The sequence below is a fragment of the Bidens hawaiensis genome, unplaced genomic scaffold, assembly GCF_021521415.1.
Source record: "Bidens hawaiensis isolate Kalapana, Puna unplaced genomic scaffold, B.hawaiensis_p1.1 tig00002866_1, whole genome shotgun sequence".
NCBI lineage: Eukaryota > Viridiplantae > Streptophyta > Magnoliopsida > Asterales > Asteraceae > Bidens > Bidens hawaiensis.
In genome coordinates, this window is record NW_027491154.1 from 2,735,001 (window position 1) to 2,756,819 (window position 21,819).

General features: G+C 39.5%; 1 protein-coding gene across 1 annotated transcript; it reads right to left on the minus strand.

Moving 5' to 3' along the window:
- Positions 1 to 2,906: 2,906 nt before the first annotated feature.
- LOC143621488 (trigger factor-like protein TIG, Chloroplastic) lies at positions 2,907 to 21,356 on the minus strand. Its single transcript, XM_077092900.1, has 13 exons — positions 21,003 to 21,356; positions 5,754 to 5,882; positions 5,580 to 5,668; positions 5,330 to 5,472; positions 5,258 to 5,298; positions 5,024 to 5,111; positions 4,787 to 4,941; positions 4,612 to 4,704; positions 4,229 to 4,321; positions 4,069 to 4,149; positions 3,771 to 3,920; positions 3,588 to 3,683; positions 2,907 to 3,477 (listed from the first exon to the last, which is right to left on the minus strand). Exons 1-13 carry the CDS (start codon positions 21,270 to 21,272, stop codon positions 3,400 to 3,402), a joined length of 1,506 nt encoding a protein of 501 aa, XP_076949015.1. The 5' UTR covers positions 21,273 to 21,356; the 3' UTR covers positions 2,907 to 3,399.
- Between the last annotated feature and the right edge of the window lie 463 nt (positions 21,357 to 21,819).

A 21,819-nucleotide genomic window follows, 5' to 3' on the forward strand; every position in this document is an offset into this window, starting at 1 on the left:
ACCAAAATAGTTAAAAAGTTTATTGTCTAAATATCACACTTACTTTGATGTCTTCAAACACCTTAGAATAGGCTTATTATCCATATTGTAAAAGGTTTTACAAATAGTTGATTTAGACATGTGCATGTTTTCAAGTCTTTTTACTAAAAACACACATCTTAAACTTTATACCGACAAAAAAAAGTGGCATGTGTAACGGAACTAGATTAAAAGTGGTGTCATTGGGCAATCGTGTTATACATGTAGAGATTATATCCGAAAGTCACATTGGAGATCGTCATTATATTCCAAGAATTACTTTGATACCTACAGACAAAAAATTTCACATTAAACTACAAAGAAGACAATTCCCCATTGCCGTATGTTTTGCAATGACCATAAACAAAAGTCAAGGACAATCACTATCAAGAGTTGGTTTATTTTTGAAAAAAACCAGTTTTTACTCATGGCCAATTGTATGTTGCATTATCAAGAGTTACAATACGAGATGACATCAAAGTTGTTGTTTTAGATAATGATGGTAATCTTTCAAATACAACATCAAATGTTGTACACAAGAAAGTGTTTAGAAATTTGTAATAATTTTTTTAATATTATTGTCAAATTTTATGTCATATACCATTAAATATACTACAATTTTAAAATTGATGTATTCACATCTATTTTTATTGGGCCCGTGTGTCACACGGGCATATAGCCTAGTTTAGTATACATAGACTGGTAAGGTTTTTTTCACAAAATACGTAGTGTTCTTGTTTCGAACACGTACTCTGCTAACCAATAGAATCATGTAAAATATAATCTACGTTAAAAAACAATTTTTAACCTCACGTATACTCTATTAACCAACATGACCATATAAAATGCAGCTTGAACTAACCATGTAATCTTTAAAAGGTTAAAGACATTAACTTAATGAAAAGTACATTCGAATTTGAAATCTTTACAAAGACTAAAAAGAGGGTTAAACAATAACCACTAGACCTCTTAAATTAATCTTATACATATGATAAATAATTACTAGCTTGAATATTCACCCTAAAGCTAAATTAGGCCTTTAAGATGATACGCAAAGAAAAGTTTAACTTAATTTGAACTATTTCAATAACCACATTATTGGCCAAATGATTATTAGAAACATTATTTTTTATTTTTTGAAATAAATATATATTTTTATTAGTATATAAAGTCCAGTCAAATATTACTAAAAAGTTAAAGTTGGCAAAAATACTTTGTAATATCGGGTGCCGTGGTTTTTGGGGTTATTTACTACGGATGACACTCTGAGGTATTGACCAATTTGTGGACCCGAAAGTGTAAAGGAGAAATCAGACCTTGTTTCTCGGCTTTAAATTATCATTTTAAATTTCAAAAATATCAAATAAATGTTTCAACAGAAAATTTAATGATGATATAACTTTCAATTATGATTATGAGTTTATGACCTTGACTATGTGCTAAAGAAATATAATGTTCCATTTTTTTTAAAGCAAATTTATTTTCACCAAAATCTCTTTAAGCTTGCACTTGCAAGGATTTGAACTAATCACCTTCATTTTGGTAGAGTGGACATCATACCACTAGACCGTTAGATCGTGGGTAATAAATTGGATTTTTTTACTTTTATATATTTTATAATATACTCAAAAACATAAATAATTGGTTTCAATGGTAATATGGTATATTTGAATTGAATAACAAAGAGTCTTTGGCCGACTTCATAAGACTATTTTCTTTGAAATTGGTGAATGGAGAGGGATCAAATCTTATAAGTGACAAAAAAAAAGTTGTTTAAAGAAAAACATGTTTTGTTCGAATACAATTACGTCTTAGGGTTTGGATCAAATACAGATAAAATGAACGTGCTAATTGTGAGAATCAAGTAGAGTAATTATAGAATTACATCATAGTTACTCTATTTGTATATATAATTACTTTACTTGATTCTCACAATTAGCATGTTAATTTCATTTGTATGTTAACTTTCCTCTACGTCTTAAATAGTTCAACGCGTTTAAAACTTTAGCAAGCTTCGTATCAGCCAATGAAAACAATAATGACTAGTTTTCTCTTGATGTGAAAATTAAAACTTGTATTAGAACTTAATTTGATGTAAATTATTGGCAATAATGAAACTCTTACTTTTAATATCTTTTTGTTTTTTTTAAATTGCCTCTTAAAGTATATTAAATCTTTCAGTCATGTTATCAAACCAACCTTCTGTTAAAAAAAAAAATACATTCACAAATGGTGTGTGAACTTTGAAGAGCTTTACTTTACATCATTACACGGCACAAGCCGATGCTTTATGGTTATTTAGGACTCCTTGTGATTGAGGAGTAGAGAACATAAAGGACTCCTTATGCTGGTTTTAATAAAAGTTGTGGTTCAAAAATAAAATAAAGGACCACCTGCTCATATTGCCTTAAACAAGTAAGACTCGTTATTTCAGCCATCACCACTTTGATTAGTTGGTTTTGAGGGTCTTCACATAAGGATTTCCTCTTTGGGGGCACAAGTGCAAAAGTCAGTAAAAAAGGCGAGCGCCAATGTTAGAAGATTCGAGCACGGGTAAGCCCAAAGCACAACGAAAAGCTTTTTTCATGCATAACCAAAAGGAATGTGAATGAACATGAGCTTTCATACTTGCTTTTATAATTATGTTTTATGCGGCAATTTAACGTGTTGAAGATTTACGTGTATACTCAATGTATTATCTATTCTAACAATGTTATGGATTCATGGCCAACCATAACCACCTATATAGTGGAAATACATTTTAACACTACATGGATTCTATATATGTAGCGATGATTATTTTCGAAGTGTAGGGAGGTACCACCATTTCTGGTTAGGGAAACTCAGCCCGATATCACTTTTTGCCCCGTCGTTCTATAAGTAGTCTTTATATACACCCCCTCATGAACCTCAGATATAACGCTCTTTAAGCGCTTTCTTCGTTATCTTAAAGGTACAGTTATCATGTCCTTCATACCTGCTAATCCCATCTCCTATAATCATTTCAAGTGCAGTATATACTAACAAGTTCATTGTTACTCAGTGCTTTTTGTATTTACCAAACAAACCTTTACAACTTCTATCACCTATCTACTAGCTACTACGTACAATTGGCACGTAACAGTTAACTATAATTAGTTACTGTGATTTATTTAACATCTGATAGTAAGTAGATGTTCCATAACTTGTTCAGAAATTATGACGAATGAATGTACAGTGGAGGCAAGAGAAAACGCTTATTTATTTCTCTTCTCTGCTACAAGGTTCTTGTTCATTTACCAAAGTTTTGTTCAACCTTATTTCCAGAAACTAAAACAATTAAAAACATGCACCTGTAACAAAAATGTGTCTTTGACTGCTACTGTTTTTTTATATCGTTTGTCAGTTGATTATATACTGAACATCTGCATGTTCTCGCAACCATTCTAGAACTTTCGCTCCCTCTAATATCTCTTGCACCTAACAAACATTTAAAGAAATCATGCATAAATTTACCATGAAAAAATGGTATAATAATAGATATTAAGATTTTGAAATCCATGCGCTCCGTGTAATATGTTTAGAGTTACCTGCGCTTGAATGCTTTCTTCATCATACTCCTGTTTGAGTTGTTTAAATTCAGCAACAGAACTCTCGACCCCTTTCACGAGCTCATCCGTCGAAATCTGTAAGAAAATCAAATTTTTTTGGTAATTTATAAATTTCATATACATATATATTTTGTGATAAATGATTTGAATCAAAAGTTGAACCTGCATATTTTCGCGTTTAAAAATATCTCCAACAGCAAAACTCTGCCTGATTAGGCATTCTATGTTCTCCCTCTGGTTTTCCAAGAACTCTCTTACTGCTTCTGGCTTTGAAAGTGCTTCTAGCTGCTCTTCATTCAGTTTCATGTTTGACTGCGTGTACATAAAATGAATATTACGAAACATGGTTCACACGATCACGCATTTGACTTTTCAGGGTCAAATAAAGTTCTTCCAACCACTATTAACTACTTATAAATGTTACCAAAAAAGCACACTAGAGACAAAAGTTATATTATACCTGTATTTCTAGTAGTTTGCCTCCATAAAGTTGGCTTCCTTGATCTTCAAACAACGATTTAGGAATTTCAACTTGAATCATCTGGAATAGAGAGTTTCAACAAATTACTAATATCAAAAAAGTATAGAACTATTTTTTAACTCCTGTGAAAAATTAGCACCTTTTGAAGCTGGTCAAGAATGGCGTTATCAGTCGCTTGAGCTTTCGCTGTTTGTTCCAGTTCTGTATATCTCTCCAACAATGATTCCTTAACCTGAAAAAGTTCCATACATCAAAGAAATATTATTACAATAATAATCCAAATATTTGGATAATAACAATGTAGGTGCTTGTATGCATCAAAAATAGTTTCAACACATTCCTTTTTAGCCAAATCTTATTCTACCCATTTGACCTTTTTGTGATAAAAACGCAAACAAATCGACCCATATTAGAAAATGAGACGAAAAATTTGGCCCATTTTAGGTTGACCCAAATTGACCCATGATGACCCCACTTGACCGATTCTTTAGTAAAAAAAAATGTATAGGTGTTGAGTATAACCTGATCGATAGTGGTGCATCCTGGAAGCAGCTTATCAGCAATAGCATCATTCAGTTCTGGTAATTCTCTATAAAAGAGCTCTGTACATTCAACCTAACAATAAATTTAATTATATACATTTCCCATTAGATTTCACTTCACATTTTCAGCAGGGTTTCTTTATGAGGAAACTTACAGTAAACTGACAAGGAAGACCGCGAAGATCTTCTTGTTTCCATGAATCTGGAAATGCGAGTGGAAAAGATTTTGTTTCGCCTCTTTGAATTCCAATTATCGCGTCAAGGAAACCAGGAACAACCGTATCTCCATCTTCTGTATCAAAATTGAAGCCTGCAGGTCCAAAGAATATGACATTGTTTGACTCAAAAGTCAAAGTTATAAAGTTTGACTTAAGAACAACGAATGAATATACCTTTACTCCCTGCAGCTGAAACCTCCACTTCTGATCCATCTTGTCCCACTGTTGTTGCTGATATATCCAGGACCACAACATCACCAACCTAAAGACGTTGTCGTTAAGCCCATTTAGTTTCATTTGACTCGTAAAAGATAAAACACAGCCTAAAAAGTTGTCACCTTTAAAAGACTATATAGCAACTTATAAAACAAAAATTTGAAATCTTGAATATATTTAAAGCACAAGTACCTGTAGTCCTCTATTTTTGACAATTCTCATTGTACTTTTATAAAAAGTAGATAAATCGGTTTGTCGGATTAGTCTTGTAAAGACGTTTTAACTCTCGTTCAGCAGCTGTTTTTGCCTCTATTTCACTGTCAAGCTCAACTACAACTTTTAAATTCTTGTAACCATCCTCCGGAACCCATTTCTCTTCAGGTGCTACTTCCACAACAACATCGTATCTATACCCACAACAATATTGCATCAAGATTAAACACATGTATAGATAATTAGATACTTTTATATGAGATGCCCATATTAAACTAGATAATTTAAATCTTTGGCATACCTTAAAATGCTCAAAGAAGCATAAGTTTTTTCCATTTCAGAGAATGAAGTTGTGATGCGGATCAAATCGTTTAAAGCCCGCCCTTCTACCTGTGTAACAAGATGCTTAATATTATGGCTCATTATATATATGTCAACTTGAATTTGAATACTGAAACAAGAAACCATTACATACTAATGACATGGCATGCGGAAGAGTTCTCTTTAGAATAGCTTCAACAGTCGCCTTTCTGACACCCTCCGTCCCAATATAATTTTCAAGAATATCCTCTGGAACTTGCCTTCCAGAAGGATATCCTGGAACCTAAACAAATAGGCAAAATGTCACACCCTCAAAATCCACTAACGGAGTTTTACCGTCTGAGGGTGTGAACTAACAGGATCGGAATCATTAGTTATAATCAAACCATAAAACAAAGTTTCAAAACCATGAAAACGTTTACGAGTAATTAAATGCGGAAGCGTAAAAACCTTTAACCAAAAGTTGCGTCACGCAGGACGACTTAAAACCAATGATAACTGTTAAAAATAAGTTTGCATAACAAAAGCGTTTTCAAGCAATGCATGTTCCTAAACCGCGCGCCCGCCTCGGCTACCTGAGAATAACATACTAAAAGTGTCAACACAAGGTTGGTGAGTTCACAAGTTTATATAAAAATAAATGTTTAGCGTTTGCGTTAAGCGTTTTGCGTTACAGCGTTTTGCGTTACCAGATAGTGTTATGTCAATTATATATCTATAGGTAGCTAGCCTATAAAACAAGTATCACTAAGTGTTCGACACCGAAGCTGACTGTTTATCAATTTGCCTTGCCACCAGGTCGTCCAGACCATGGTATGTGTTTAGCCAAGATTACACCCGCTCGACATCCAGTCGAGTTTAGCGTTGGGTGGGGTTTGTCAAACCCAGTAGTACTACTCAACAGTGACTCGCTATTATCCAAATATTAACCGGTTCGATGTTATGAAGGACTTTAGTTTACGCGTTTGCCACTTAGTCTTTACAAGTGATATATAATCTATATTAACAAAATCTAAAATGCGTTCGGAGTATGTTATCTCCCCCAAGAGAAAAGCGTTTAAAGAGTTTAAAAGGGGAAAGTGAAACTCACTGTTTGCGAAGAAATTCCCAAATTAAATCACCAAGATGCGCGTCACAGAAAAACTCTCTCTAGCGTTCTAAAACAACAAAGAGATTTTTCTAAGTGTCGGAATATTATCGAGTCTCTAGACCCGGCACATAATACCTATGCACATAACATGTTTCGTGTTTCGTTTGTGAATCGTGTGTGACTTTAACAAGTGTATTTGTGATACATTACATGTGTAAGCAATCATATACGTGTCATGTATTCATAAAGTACATCACTAGCAATTTCTCCCCGTAAGGGCATTTTGGTCAAATCATGACAATTAACTAGCCATTATTCCCCATAAGGGCAATTTGGTCAAATTATGACAATTATATAGCAAGTATCATGTTTCATGCATTTTCACAAAACTCAGCAGCTAGTTTCACCGAGACAGAAATTCTACTTGAAAGATTGTACTATTCCACTGATCATAGCATCTCAATTAATTTACCAAAAATCATCACAGAAGCGTATATGTCTTAGGCTTCCAGAACATATTTTATTATATTTTTATTCCACATAGTTTTCTCACAATCATCAAATCATTACAGCAAACTCATAACAGTCAAATTCATGCGCAACAGAATGTTATTTGCAATTCCCGTTAAACGAAAAATCCAATAAATGCAATACCACTTGGGTTAGGTTCCTAACTCAATAAGTCAACTTTCAGAAGTGGAACCAACCCAATTGGTCTCGTAGTTCATGAGATATAATATTTACAAAACATCCTAACAGCAGGTCTAACAGCTCAGCTTTGCACAACGTTTTTGTAAAATCATAAAAGTTAACTTCTACTTGTCCAAAAATTACAAGTTTATATTCTTTAGAAACTAGAATCAACCTAGTGTACTGTAGTATCAATAATCTCAACCAATTTTCACATTTACACTTCGTTACAGTCACTTAAACATCAATAACACATTCTGTCCAGAAACTGTTTGCATCCAAACTCAACATATTAACAATCTATGAACTATCATGCATTCATATAACACTCTAGACTCCATAAACACCATCCATGCACATCAATTACACATTACATACATGATTAGGGTTTTTGTTTGAACTCAAATCAAAGACACAAGTAATTAGTATGTAACAATATAAATTCTAGTTATCATATCATTAACAAATCAACAACAATCATATTAACACAACACCATAAGAAAATCGGCAGCTAGGGTTTGTAGTTAACCCAACAAACATCAAAATCAAGTATAAAGGATGCATAGGATAATCGATTATACCTTCCTAGCACCTAATTCTTCAATCAAAAGCTTGAATTGATGGTTGTATGTGTGTGTATAGGTGACGGCAGCCAAGGGTTCACAAGGAAGGAGAGGCCGATCGGAATTCTTGTGGGGAAAGAAAATAAGTTAGGGTTAATTGTTAATGATGTATTTATAATAATCTATGTTACACTCTGGCCCCTCCACTTCTAAGTATTACTTTTCCTAGCTTAAACTAACTTGTTTACATCTTGAGTTAACGTTTATAACCATGTTATCACATAACACATAAGTCTAACACATAATTATCACATAATTACTGTTTTGACGTTTTTCGTTTATTCACCAATCGTTTGCGTTAACTCGTTTGCGTTTCGGTGCAAATCCCGAAAGACTATACATGTAGTAAGTGTTAAGCGTCATTTAAACCCTAGTTTAAATGTAATGAAGTGTGCGTCATAGATTCAATGATCTTAAGTTTGAATTGACGGAGTTGAGTTAACGGAGTTAACCTGAAATTGACGATTGTCACATCATTCCCATGTTAAAGAATTTTCGTCCCGAAAATTTGAGTCAAGTCGTGATGAGTGTCTGAAAAAGTAAGAAAAATTTCAGTTTGTCATATCATCCCCTAGTAGAAAGAAATTTCGTCCCGAAATTTAATTCATACCTCCGGTGATTTCTGACGGTTTGCCGGGTTTCGCGGTTTTCTGTGTTTGGTCAGCCCTTCAAAAAGATGAGGATACTTTTTCATCATTTGATCCTCGCGTTCCCACGTGAACTCCGGTCCACGTCTCGAGTTCCATCGAACCTTAACGATTGGAATCTTGCTGTGCTTGAGTGTTTTGGTTTCCCAATCCAAAACTTCGACTGGTTCTTCAATGAAACGCAACTGTTCATCAACTTGTAGTTCATCCAAAGGGACTACTTGGGTTTCATCGGACCGGCATTTCTTCAAATTGGACACGTGGAATACATTGTGTACACCACTGAGTTCTGTTGGTAGGTCCAGTCGGTACGCCACCGGACCAATGCGCTCAGTTATTCGATAGGGGCCAACATATCGTGGGTTGAGTTTGTTTCGCTTACCGAAGCGAACCACACCTTTCCAAGGTGAGACTTTGAGTAACACTTGGTCATTCACTTGAAATTCGAGAGGTTTTCGGCGCTTGTCGGCGTAACTCTTTTGGCGATCTCGTGCTGCTGCCATGCGATTTCGGATTTGAACAATCTTTTCCGAAGTTTCGAGTACCAGTTCTGGACCAGTGATTTGGCTGTCACCCACCTCTGCCCAGCAGAGTGGTGATCGACACTTTCGTCCATACAGCGCTTCAAACGGCGCTGCTTTAATACTTGCGTGGTAGCTGTTATTATACGAAAACTCTACCAAAGGTAAGTGAGGTTCCCAACTTTTTCCGAAATCCAACACGCATGCACGCAACATATCCTCCAGGGTCTGAATAGTTCGTTCACTTTGCCCATCCGTCTGAGGATGGTATGCTGTGCTCATATCAAGACGGGTGCCTAGTGCGCTTTGCAGCGACTTCCAAAAGTGCGAAGTGAAACGAGAATCTCGATCAGAAATGATTGAGACAGGCACTCCGTGCCTAGACACCACTTCTTTCATGTAAACACGAGTCAGTCTTTCCATTTTGTCCGATTCCTTAATCGCTAAGAAGTGTGCAGACTTAGTCAACCGGTCAACGATCACCCAGATGGTATCGCATCCCGTCGGTGTCTTAGGTAAACCCGTGATAAAATCCATTGAGATGTGTTCCCATTTCCACATTGGGAGTTCCGGTTGTTGTAGTAGGCCAGATGGTTTCTGGTATTCTATTTTGACTCGGGCGCAAGTCAAGCATTTGCTCACGTAGGTGGCAATGTCGGCTTTCATGTTCGGCCACCAGTAAAGTGCCTTTAAATCATGGTACATTTTATCTGAGCCAAGTTGGATAGAATATCGGGACTTGTGAGCTTCGTCCATCACCAGAGTTCTCAACTCTCCGTACCGTGGAACCCAAATCCGGTTCTCAAAATATCGGACCCCGTCCGATCTGGTTTCAAGTTGCTTGTTCATGCCCCGCATGAGTTCCGATGGAAGATTATCATCTTTCAAAGCTTCAAGTTGCGCCTCGCGAATCTGGTCGGGTAAGTTTGCATGAATCGTGAGTTGCAATGCTCGCACTCGTCTGGGTTTATCTGTTTCTTTTCTACTGAGTGCGTCGGCCACTACATTGGCCTTGCCAGGGTGGTACTTGATGGCACAATCGTAATCTTTAAGCAGCTCGACCCAACGACGTTGTCGCATGTTCAGCTTCTTCTGATCGTAGATATGTTGGAGACTCTTGTGGTCGGTGTAAATGGTAAACCTGGTACCGTACAAGTAATGCCTCCATATCTTAAGGGCGAACACCACAGCTCCAAGTTCCAAATCATGGGTCGTGTAGTTCTTCTCGTGACCCCGTAGTTGTCGAGAGGCATAAGCTATAACCTTCTCGAGTTGCATCAGCGCACAACCGAGACCTTGTATAGATGCGTCACAGTGTACCTCAAAATTTTCCGTTCCCTCGGGGAGGGCTAGAATAGGGGCGCTACAGAGTTTGGTTTTCAACAGTTGAAAAGCGGATTCTTGCGCGTCACCCCAATTATACTTAGTGCCTTTGTGAGTCAAAGCGGTGAGGGGTTGAGCAATCTTTGAAAATCCCTCGATGAAACGTCGGTAGTAGCCGGCCAGTCCTAGGAATTGCCGCACCTCAGTCGGAGTCTTAGGTGCTTCCCAGTTTTTGATGGCCTCTACCTTACCGGGATCGACATGGATACCATTCTCGTTGATCACATGCCCTAAAAAGTGAACCTCGCGAAGCCAAAATTCACATTTCGAGAGTTTAGCATACAGTTGTTCCTTCTTCAACAATTCCAGAATTACCCTTAAGTGTTCTTCATGGTCAGCTTCGTTCTTGGAGCAGACAAGAATATCATCAATGAAAACAATCACAAACTTGTCGAGGTACGCCTTGCATACTCGATTCATGAGATCCATAAATACGGCTGGTGCGTTGGTTAGTCCAAAAAGCATAACCGAAAACTCGTAGTGACCATACCGTGTTCTGAAAGCCGTCTTTGAAATATCCTCTTCGCGCACTCTTAGCTGATGGTAACCGGATCGCAGATCGATCTTCGAGTAGTAACTCGATCCTTGGAGCTGGTCAAACAAATCATCAATTTGGGGTAAAGGATAACGGTTCTTGACCGTCACCTTGTTCAACTCCCGGTAGTCGATACACATTCGGAAAGTCCCGTCCTTCTTTCTGACAAATAAGACAGGGGCTCCCCATGGCGATGAGCTAGGTCGGATAAAACCCTTATCCAACAAATATTGCAACTGAGTGGACAGTTCCTGAAGCTCCGCCGGTGCGAGCCGATACGGGGCTCGTGCTATGGGTGCTGCACCGGGTGTCAACTCGATTTGGAATTCGACTTGACGAATAGGAGGGAGTCCAGGCAAATCCTCCGGGAAAACTTCCGGAAAATCTCGCACAACAGGTATATCTTCAATTCGCTTCTCCTCCGCGGGTTTCTCAACAATCTGTGCCAAAATTGCCGGATGACCCTTTCGTAGATACTTCTGCGCCTTCATGAGGGTAATGACGCTGGTGGTCATGCCGCTTCTCTCACCCCGGATCGAAATGATCTCGCCGGAAGGGGTAGTAATGTGAACTATCTTGTCGCGACATATAATCTACGCTCGGTTCTCGGATAACCAGTCCATGCCGACCACGACATCGAAACTACTAAGCGTAAAAGGAATAAGGTCGATATCAAAAATATGACCTGACAGTTTTAACTTACATCCCACAAGTACATGAGTCGTTACTATAGTCTTACCGTCAGCTAATTCAACAGGAAACTTAGCATCTAACGGAGTTGGAGTTAAGTCTAAGAGTTGGCTAAAGGCTTTCGACACAAAACTCCTATCAGCTCCAGTGTCAAACAATACAGAAGCAAAACAATCGTTCACAGGGAACTTACCAGTCACCACGTGCGGATTATTGCGGGCTTGACCCGACCCAATTACAAAAGCTCTTCCCTTGCCATTGCTTCCACCACTACTGCCACTTCCATTACCTCCGTTGTTGTCGTTCTGTTTCAGCTTGGGACAATCTTTCCTGAAATGACCTTCCTGCCCACATTCGAAACATCCCTTCGTCGTCATAGGTGGTTTAGGAGCACCCTTTGCCGCAAGGTCTCCTCTACATTCCTTCGCCTGGTGACCCATCTTTCCGCATCTCTGACACTTGACACGGTCACACGGGCCAACATGATGATAGTTGCACCTATTGCACTTCGGATATTTCCCAGCATATCCGCTCGAACCCTGCCCGCTACCGTTGTTATTGTTGTTGTGACTTTGATTGTTAAAGCTCCGAGTGAATTCGGGCTTACGGTAGTGTTGTTGCGGTGGGAGGTTCGAGGACGAGGATCTGGTGTTGTCAAACTTCCTCTTTCCGCTGCTCGGGTTGCTGTTGCTGTGGTTGTCATTACTCGGGTTGTCACGGGATTTAGTGGTTGAACCCCTAGGTGGTAACGCACCTTGGGTCACAGCCTGATCCGTCAGTTTGTGAGCTAAACGGATCGCTTGTTGAATCGTGGCTGGTCTGGAAGACGTCACCATGCCCTGAATCTGCGGTGCTAACCCATCGATATACATCTCAATCCTCTTACTCGGCGGATCCACCATCCGCGGACACATCACAGCCAACTCGTGAGAACGGGTAGTGTAGGCTTCAATTTCTGAGCCCACCATCTTCAGTGACCAAAATTCTGACTCTAACTTCGAAATCTCCTCTCTCGGACAATACTCCTCTCGCATCATGTTTTTGAACTCCTCCCAGTTCATCGCGTTAGCCAGTTCCAATCCAAGGATCTGTACATTCGAATTCCACCAAGTGAGGGCAGAATCCTCAAGTGTTCCAGCAGCGAATTTGACCCTACTGGCAGGGGGACAATTACACATCTCAAATGCCGACTCGGCCTTCTCAGCCAACGCAGGAAGCCTATAGCTCCCTCAGTGCCCTTAAACGTACTGGGCTTGCAGCCAAGGTAGTTCTTGAAGGTACACGTTCCACTTGGACCTCCAGCCTGGTTCTGAACATGTGCGGCTAAAGCGGCCGCTGCATGGTCGTTCAGCAGAGTTTGGAGTTCAGCTGCAGTCAAGTTGATGTTACCACGTCCGTGTCCAGCGTTTCTTCCAGCCATTTCCTAGAATCACAGTATAAAATGTTAAACATGAATTTTTCTTTCATATACAACACACCATACATGTAATAAAAAGATAGGTAAGAAAGAAATAAGAAACAACATCACATCACAACCATATATTAATCTAAATAAAAATTCATGATTAAAACCATTGTATTCGCTACAAAGTATTTCCAATCAATCCTTAAAATGATAGAAAATAATAGTTCGGATGGAGACAACCCCTCCATCTGTGTGTCATCATCACTAGATGTCATCGTCCGAGGACACCTCTGAGTGTGCCTCCTCCTCAGCCGGTTCTTCCTCCGGTTCTTCTTCGGGTTCCTCCTCGGGATCTTCCTCGGGATCTTCTTCAGGTTCCTCTTCAGGCTCTGCCTCAGGCTCGGCCTCAGGCTCTGCCTCAGGTTTGGCTGCGTTCTGAGCAAGTTGCATTTGTAAGACATCGCAACGCTCTAGAGCTATCTCGGTTCGGGTCCTTGCTACTTGGAGTTGCTCTTGCAAGTCTATCATCTCGGCTTGCATCTTCCTCATAATCTTCATCTGTTGATCACTAGCCTCTTGCATTTCCTTCATTGCCGCTGCCATGCGGGTAATCTCCTCCTTAGTCTCGGTTCCGTCTTTTAACAGTTCGGAAACGTTCGCCCTCGTATAGCGCATGTAACCCACATCACGCTCCAAACATGAAACAACAGCTGCGAGAACTCGCTCTACAGGTTCGGTTATGGGTGGTAGGGTGTTGGGATAAGCAGGGTGGTTCGGGTGAGGTAACGGGGGAACTTGCTCGCGATAGACCATACGTCTAATCATGTTAGGGTACCAATCCCAGCTAACGTCGTTTTCGTATATGCCTCCGGATAGGCGGTACCTCTTCGGTGCTGGAGCTTCGAGTTCCGGGACTACTCGGGGTGGCGATGCGGTAGGTAACTGCGGTTCCTTCCCGTGAGCATGAGTCATCGGATCAAATGGTGATGAGGATGGCGGCGTCGACATTCCTACAGGTAAGCCGTGTATGCGCACGCGTATGAGTGAAAGAGGTAAAGAGATAAGATAACAAAGACTACACAAATCTATGCAGTGCGTATCATTATAACTAATGGGTCGTCGCGGTTATAGTCTAGTATGCATGCAGCTTCTAGTTCGCTATAACCAATGGCTCTGATACCAATCTGTCACACCCTCAAAATCCACTAACGGAGTTTTACCGTCAGAGGGTGTGAACTAACAGGATCGGAATCATTAGTTATAATCAAACCATAAAACAAAGTTTCAAAACCATGAAAACGTTTACGAGTAATTAAATGCGGAAGCGTAAAAACCTTTAACCAAAAGTTGCGTCACGCAGGACGACTTAAAACCAATGATAACTGTTAAAAATAAGTTTGCATAACAAAAGCGTTTTCAAGCAATGCATGTTCCTAAACCGCGCGCCCGCCTCGGCTACCTGAGAATAACATACTAAAAGTGTCAACACAAGGTTGGTGAGTTCACAAGTTTATATAAAAATAAATGTTTAGCGTTTGCGTTCAGCGTTTTGCGTTACAGCGTTTTGCGTTACAGCGTTTTGCGTTACCAGATAGTGTTATGTCAATTATATATCTATAGGTAGCTAGCCTATAAAACAAGTATCACTAAGTGTTCGACACCGAAGCTGACTGTTTATCAATTTGCCTTGCCACCAGGTCGTCCAGACCATGGTATGTGTTTAGCCAAGATTACACCCGCTCGACATCCAGTCGAGTTTAGCGTTGGGTGGGGTTTGTCAAACCCAGTAGTACTACTCAACAGTGACTCGCTATTATCCAAATATTAACCGGTTCGATGTTATGAAGGACTTTAGTTTACGCGTTTGCCACTTAGTCTTTACAAGTGATATATAATCTATATTAACAAAATCTAAAATGCGTTCGGAGTATGTTATCTCCCCCAAGAGAAAAGCGTTTAAAGAGTTTAAAAGGGGAAAGTGAAACTCACTGTTTGCGAAGAAATTCCCAAATTAAATCACCAAGATGCGCGTCACAGAAAAACTCTCTCTAGCGTTCTAAAACAACAAAGAGATTTTTCTAAGTGTCGGAATATTATCGAGTCTCTAGACCCGGCACATAATACCTATGCACATAACATGTTTCGTGTTTCGTTTGTGAATCGTGTGTGACTTTAACAAGTGTATTTGTGATACATTACATGTGTAAGCAATCATATACGTGTCATGTATTCATAAAGTACATCACTAGAAATTTCTCCCCGTAAGGGCATTTTGGTCAAATCATGACAATTAACTAGCCATTATTCCCCATAAGGGCAATTTGGTCAAATTATGACAATTATATAGCAAGTATCATGTTTCATGCATTTTCACAAAACTCAGCAGCTAGTTTCACCGAGACAGAAATTCTACTTGAAAGATTGTACTATTCCACTGATCATAGCATCTCAATTAATTTACCAAAAATCATCACAGAAGCGTATATGTCTTAGGCTTCCAGAACATATTTTATTATATTTTTATTCCACATAGTTTTCTCACAATCATCAAATCATTACAGCAAACTCATAACAGTCAAATTCATGCGCAACAGAATGTTATTTGCAATTCCCGTTAAACGAAAAATCCAATAAATGCAATACCACTTGGGTTAGGTTCCTAACTCAATAAGTCAACTTTCAGAAGTGGAACCAACCCAATTGGTCTCGTAGTTCATGAGATATAATATTTACAAAACATCCTAACAGCAGGTCTAACAGCTCAGCTTTGCACAACGTTTTTGTAAAATCATAAAAGTTAACTTCTACTTGTCCAAAAATTACAAGTTTATATTCTTTAGAAACTAGAATCAACCTAGTGTACTGTAGTATCAATAATCTCAACCAATTTTCACATTTACACTTCGTTACAGTCACTTAAACATCAATAACACATTCTGTCCAGAAACTGTTTGCATCCAAACTCAACATATTAACAATCTATGAACTATCATGCATTCATATAACACTCTAGACTCCATAAACACCATCCATGCACATCAATTACACATTACATACATGATTAGGGTTTTTGTTTGAACTCAAATCAAAGACACAAGTAATTAGTATGTAACAATATAAATTCTAGTTATCATATCATTAACAAATCAACAACAATCATATTAACACAACACCATAAGAAAATCGGCAGCTAGGGTTTGTAGTTAACCCAACAAACATCAAAATCAAGTATAAAGGATGCATAGGATAATCGATTATACCTTCCTAGCACCTAATTCTTCAATCAAAAGCTTGAATTGATGGTTGTATGTGTGTGTATAGGTGACGGCAGCCAAGGGTTCACAAGGAAGGAGAGGCCGATCGGAATTCTTGTGGGGAAAGAAAATAAGTTAGGGTTAATTGTTAATGATGTATTTATAATAATCTATGTTACACTCTGGCCCCTCCACTTCTAAGTATTACTTTTCCTAGCTTAAACTAACTTGTTTACATCTTGAGTTAACGTTTATAACCATGTTATCACATAACACATAAGTCTAACACATAATTATCACATAATTACTGTTTTGACGTTTTTCGTTTATTCACCAATCGTTTGCGTTAACTCGTTTGCGTTTCGGTGCAAATCCCGAAAGACTATACATGTAGTAAGTGTTAAGCGTCATTTAAACCCTAGTTTAAATGTAATGAAGTGTGCGTCATAGATTCAATGATCTTAAGTTTGAATTGACGGAGTTGAGTTAACGGAGTTAACCTGAAATTGACGATTGTCACATCATTCCCATGTTAAAGAATTTTCGTCCCGAAAATTTGAGTCAAGTCGTGATGAGTGTCTGAAAAAGTAAGAAAAATTTCAGTTTGTCATATCATCCCCTAGTAGAAAGAAATTTCGTCCCGAAATTTAATTCATACCTCCGGTGATTTCTGACGGTTTGCCGGGTTTCGCGGTTTTCTGTGTTTGGTCAGCCCTTCAAAAAGATGAGGATACTTTTTCATCATTTGATCCTCGCGTTCCCACGTGAACTCCGGTCCACGTCTCGAGTTCCATCGAACCTTAACGATTGGAATCTTGCTGTGCTTGAGTGTTTTGGTTTCCCAATCCAAAACTTCGACTGGTTCTTCAATGAAACGCAACTGTTCATCAACTTGTAGTTCATCCAAAGGGACTACTTGGGTTTCATCGGACCGGCATTTCTTCAAATTGGACACGTGGAATACATTGTGTACACCACTGAGTTCTGTTGGTAGGTCCAGTCGGTACGCCACCGGACCAATGCGCTCAGTTATTCGATAGGGGCCAACATATCGTGGGTTGAGTTTGTTTCGCTTACCGAAGCGAACCACACCTTTCCAAGGTGAGACTTTGAGTAACACTTGGTCATTCACTTGAAATTCGAGAGGTTTTCGGCGCTTGTCGGCGTAACTCTTTTGGCGATCTCGTGCTGCTGCCATGCGATTTCGGATTTGAACAATCTTTTCCGAAGTTTCGAGTACCAGTTCTGGACCAGTGATTTGGCTGTCACCCACCTCTGCCCAGCAGAGTGGTGATCGACACTTTCGTCCATACAGCGCTTCAAACGGCGCTGCTTTAATACTTGCGTGGTAGCTGTTATTATACGAAAACTCTACCAAAGGTAAGTGAGGTTCCCAACTTTTTCCGAAATCCAACACGCATGCACGCAACATATCCTCCAGGGTCTGAATAGTTCGTTCACTTTGCCCATCCGTCTGAGGATGGTATGCTGTGCTCATATCAAGACGGGTGCCTAGTGCGCTTTGCAGCGACTTCCAAAAGTGCGAAGTGAAACGAGAATCTCGATCAGAAATGATTGAGACAGGCACTCCGTGCCTAGACACCACTTCTTTCATGTAAACACGAGTCAGTCTTTCCATTTTGTCCGATTCCTTAATCGCTAAGAAGTGTGCAGACTTAGTCAACCGGTCAACGATCACCCAGATGGTATCGCATCCCGTCGGTGTCTTAGGTAAACCCGTGATAAAATCCATTGAGATGTGTTCCCATTTCCACATTGGGAGTTCCGGTTGTTGTAGTAGGCCAGATGGTTTCTGGTATTCTATTTTGACTCGGGCGCAAGTCAAGCATTTGCTCACGTAGGTGGCAATGTCGGCTTTCATGTTCGGCCACCAGTAAAGTGCCTTTAAATCATGGTACATTTTATCTGAGCCAAGTTGGATAGAATATCGGGACTTGTGAGCTTCGTCCATCACCAGAGTTCTCAACTCTCCGTACCGTGGAACCCAAATCCGGTTCTCAAAATATCGGACCCCGTCCGATCTGGTTTCAAGTTGCTTGTTCATGCCCCGCATGAGTTCCGATGGAAGATTATCATCTTTCAAAGCTTCAAGTTGCGCCTCGCGAATCTGGTCGGGTAAGTTTGCATGAATCGTGAGTTGCAATGCTCGCACTCGTCTGGGTTTATCTGTTTCTTTTCTACTGAGTGCGTCGGCCACTACATTGGCCTTGCCAGGGTGGTACTTGATGGCACAATCGTAATCTTTAAGCAGCTCGACCCAACGACGTTGTCGCATGTTCAGCTTCTTCTGATCGTAGATATGTTGGAGACTCTTGTGGTCGGTGTAAATGGTAAACCTGGTACCGTACAAGTAATGCCTCCATATCTTAAGGGCGAACACCACAGCTCCAAGTTCCAAATCATGGGTCGTGTAGTTCTTCTCGTGACCCCGTAGTTGTCGAGAGGCATAAGCTATAACCTTCTCGAGTTGCATCAGCGCACAACCGAGACCTTGTATAGATGCGTCACAGTGTACCTCAAAATTTTCCGTTCCCTCGGGGAGGGCTAGAATAGGGGCGCTACAGAGTTTGGTTTTCAACAGTTGAAAAGCGGATTCTTGCGCGTCACCCCAATTATACTTAGTGCCTTTGTGAGTCAAAGCGGTGAGGGGTTGAGCAATCTTTGAAAATCCCTCGATGAAACGTCGGTAGTAGCCGGCCAGTCCTAGGAATTGCCGCACCTCAGTCGGAGTCTTAGGTGCTTCCCAGTTTTTGATGGCCTCTACCTTACCGGGATCGACATGGATACCATTCTCGTTGATCACATGCCCTAAAAAGTGAACCTCGCGAAGCCAAAATTCACATTTCGAGAGTTTAGCATACAGTTGTTCCTTCTTCAACAATTCCAGAATTACCCTTAAGTGTTCTTCATGGTCAGCTTCGTTCTTGGAGCAGACAAGAATATCATCAATGAAAACAATCACAAACTTGTCGAGGTACGCCTTGCATACTCGATTCATGAGATCCATAAATACGGCTGGTGCGTTGGTTAGTCCAAAAAGCATAACCGAAAACTCGTAGTGACCATACCGTGTTCTGAAAGCCGTCTTTGAAATATCCTCTTCGCGCACTCTTAGCTGATGGTAACCGGATCGCAGATCGATCTTCGAGTAGTAACTCGATCCTTGGAGCTGGTCAAACAAATCATCAATTTGGGGTAAAGGATAACGGTTCTTGACCGTCACCTTGTTCAACTCCCGGTAGTCGATACACATTCGGAAAGTCCCGTCCTTCTTTCTGACAAATAAGACAGGGGCTCCCCATGGCGATGAGCTAGGTCGGATAAAACCCTTATCCAACAAATATTGCAACTGAGTGGACAGTTCCTGAAGCTCCGCCGGTGCGAGCCGATACGGGGCTCGTGCTATGGGTGCTGCACCGGGTGTCAACTCGATTTGGAATTCGACTTGACGAATAGGAGGGAGTCCAGGCAAATCCTCCGGGAAAACTTCCGGAAAATCTCGCACAACAGGTATATCTTCAATTCGCTTCTCCTCCGCGGGTTTCTCAACAATCTGTGCCAAAATTGCCGGATGACCCTTTCGTAGATACTTCTGCGCCTTCATGAGGGTAATGACGCTGGTGGTCATGCCGCTTCTCTCAATAGTAGTTAATTTCCAATACAAAGTTTCGTATTCAACACCACCATGCTTCTATTTGCAGTGCTTGTTTTAAAAAACAGTGCCATATGGTTAAGAACTCGCTAAGCGCTGCCAAGTCGGATGACTGTGGAGTTGCGAATACTCAGCCTAGGCGGGGAGTACTCGTATACTCGAGAGTATTCAGACATTGTAAATTATACAAATATCAATTTCTCGGAAATTGTATGCGTTTCAAATATTATAAGATAAACTAATATGTATTACAAAAAAAAACATGAATATTAATATAAATCAAAATGATGCATTTTCAGATACTAAAGTATTTCAAAAATTGATATTCATTCTTTAATATTTTTGGCTGACTAAGTCCGAGTTGACCACCTAGATCTGAGTCCGAGTGATATAGACCAAGTTAAAGAAAATCGCATCCTTCCGTTTACCCGACTTTTTCCGAACCAAGTTTAATACTTGAATGTGAGTACTTTCATACCCCGTTTTCCATCTTTTGTTTTTGGGGTGACATTTCATACTTATTCAACTAAATGCTTTATACTTGAATCTTAAACCACAAACGTTATTGTATACTTTACTTAAATAATTGCTCGATTTGGTGTTCTATGATTATATGCCTATGTGTTTATCGCTTTTGGTTGGTGGAACTATAAAATCGTAGTCTATTTGGCATCCCCTTATAGCAAGGTGTCGTTAACGTATTGCAATTAACGATAACTATAAAATCCTAGCCTATTTGGCATCCCCTTATAGCTAGGTGTCGCTAACGTAATTCTATTAGAGATATCTATTTATCCAAGTTATTGCTTTTATTTATTACTGAGGATTTTTAACAAACAGTTCAAATGCATATAAACAGTTACTAAAAACATATGAAACTAAATGAGATCACCCTGCAATTCGGTTCTTGGGTTTCTTTAACAATAAGATCAGCAGATAGCGGGTCTTTGACGACTTCGTTTGACGCCGAAGCCCTGGCGCAGAGTGATAGCTTTCTTTGGGAATAATGAGATAACTGGTGACATGTATGAGAAATTGAGAGAGAAGTGAATTGCTTGGTGGGTTTGAATGAATAAGGCGAGCAGATTGAAGTACTTGGAAGAGAAACAATAAAAGATTTTGAATATAATAAAGTTGCAGGAGCTGAAGTGCAGAGCTCCATTGTTGAGGATGATAGCAGTTCAGTTCAATTCAATTCAGTGGATAGAATATGATATTAAAATACGGTTACCGTTTCTCAAATGGTCCGGTTTTGTTCTTTTTATATCTTTGGGTAAAGTATTATTTGGTCCTTGTTGTTTGAACTGTTTTATATAGGCATTGAAGTAAGGTTAAAACCAGCAAAGCGAACTGAAATGGAATAGTTATGTGCAATCCGATTCTCAGTTTGGTTTGATTTGATTTGGTTCGGGTTTGAAACTAGAGTTGTTGTATTAACAGCATCACCAATGAGTTGTTTCTAAAAATAGCTTCTGCCAATGTGGAGAAGACAAAAACGTTAAAGTGGCCTATTGTCAACAGCTTTTGTGATTTTTATCAATTTAAATATAATATAATAAAATAAAATAAAATAAAACAAAATCTAAGAAAGAGTCAGACTCCCTACCCCTGTTAAGAAATAGGTGTCCCCGATAAATATAAAGAGAATATGATGTTTAGATGTTAATCATCTTCTAGTCAGGTTACGAATATATGATGGGTGATGGTGT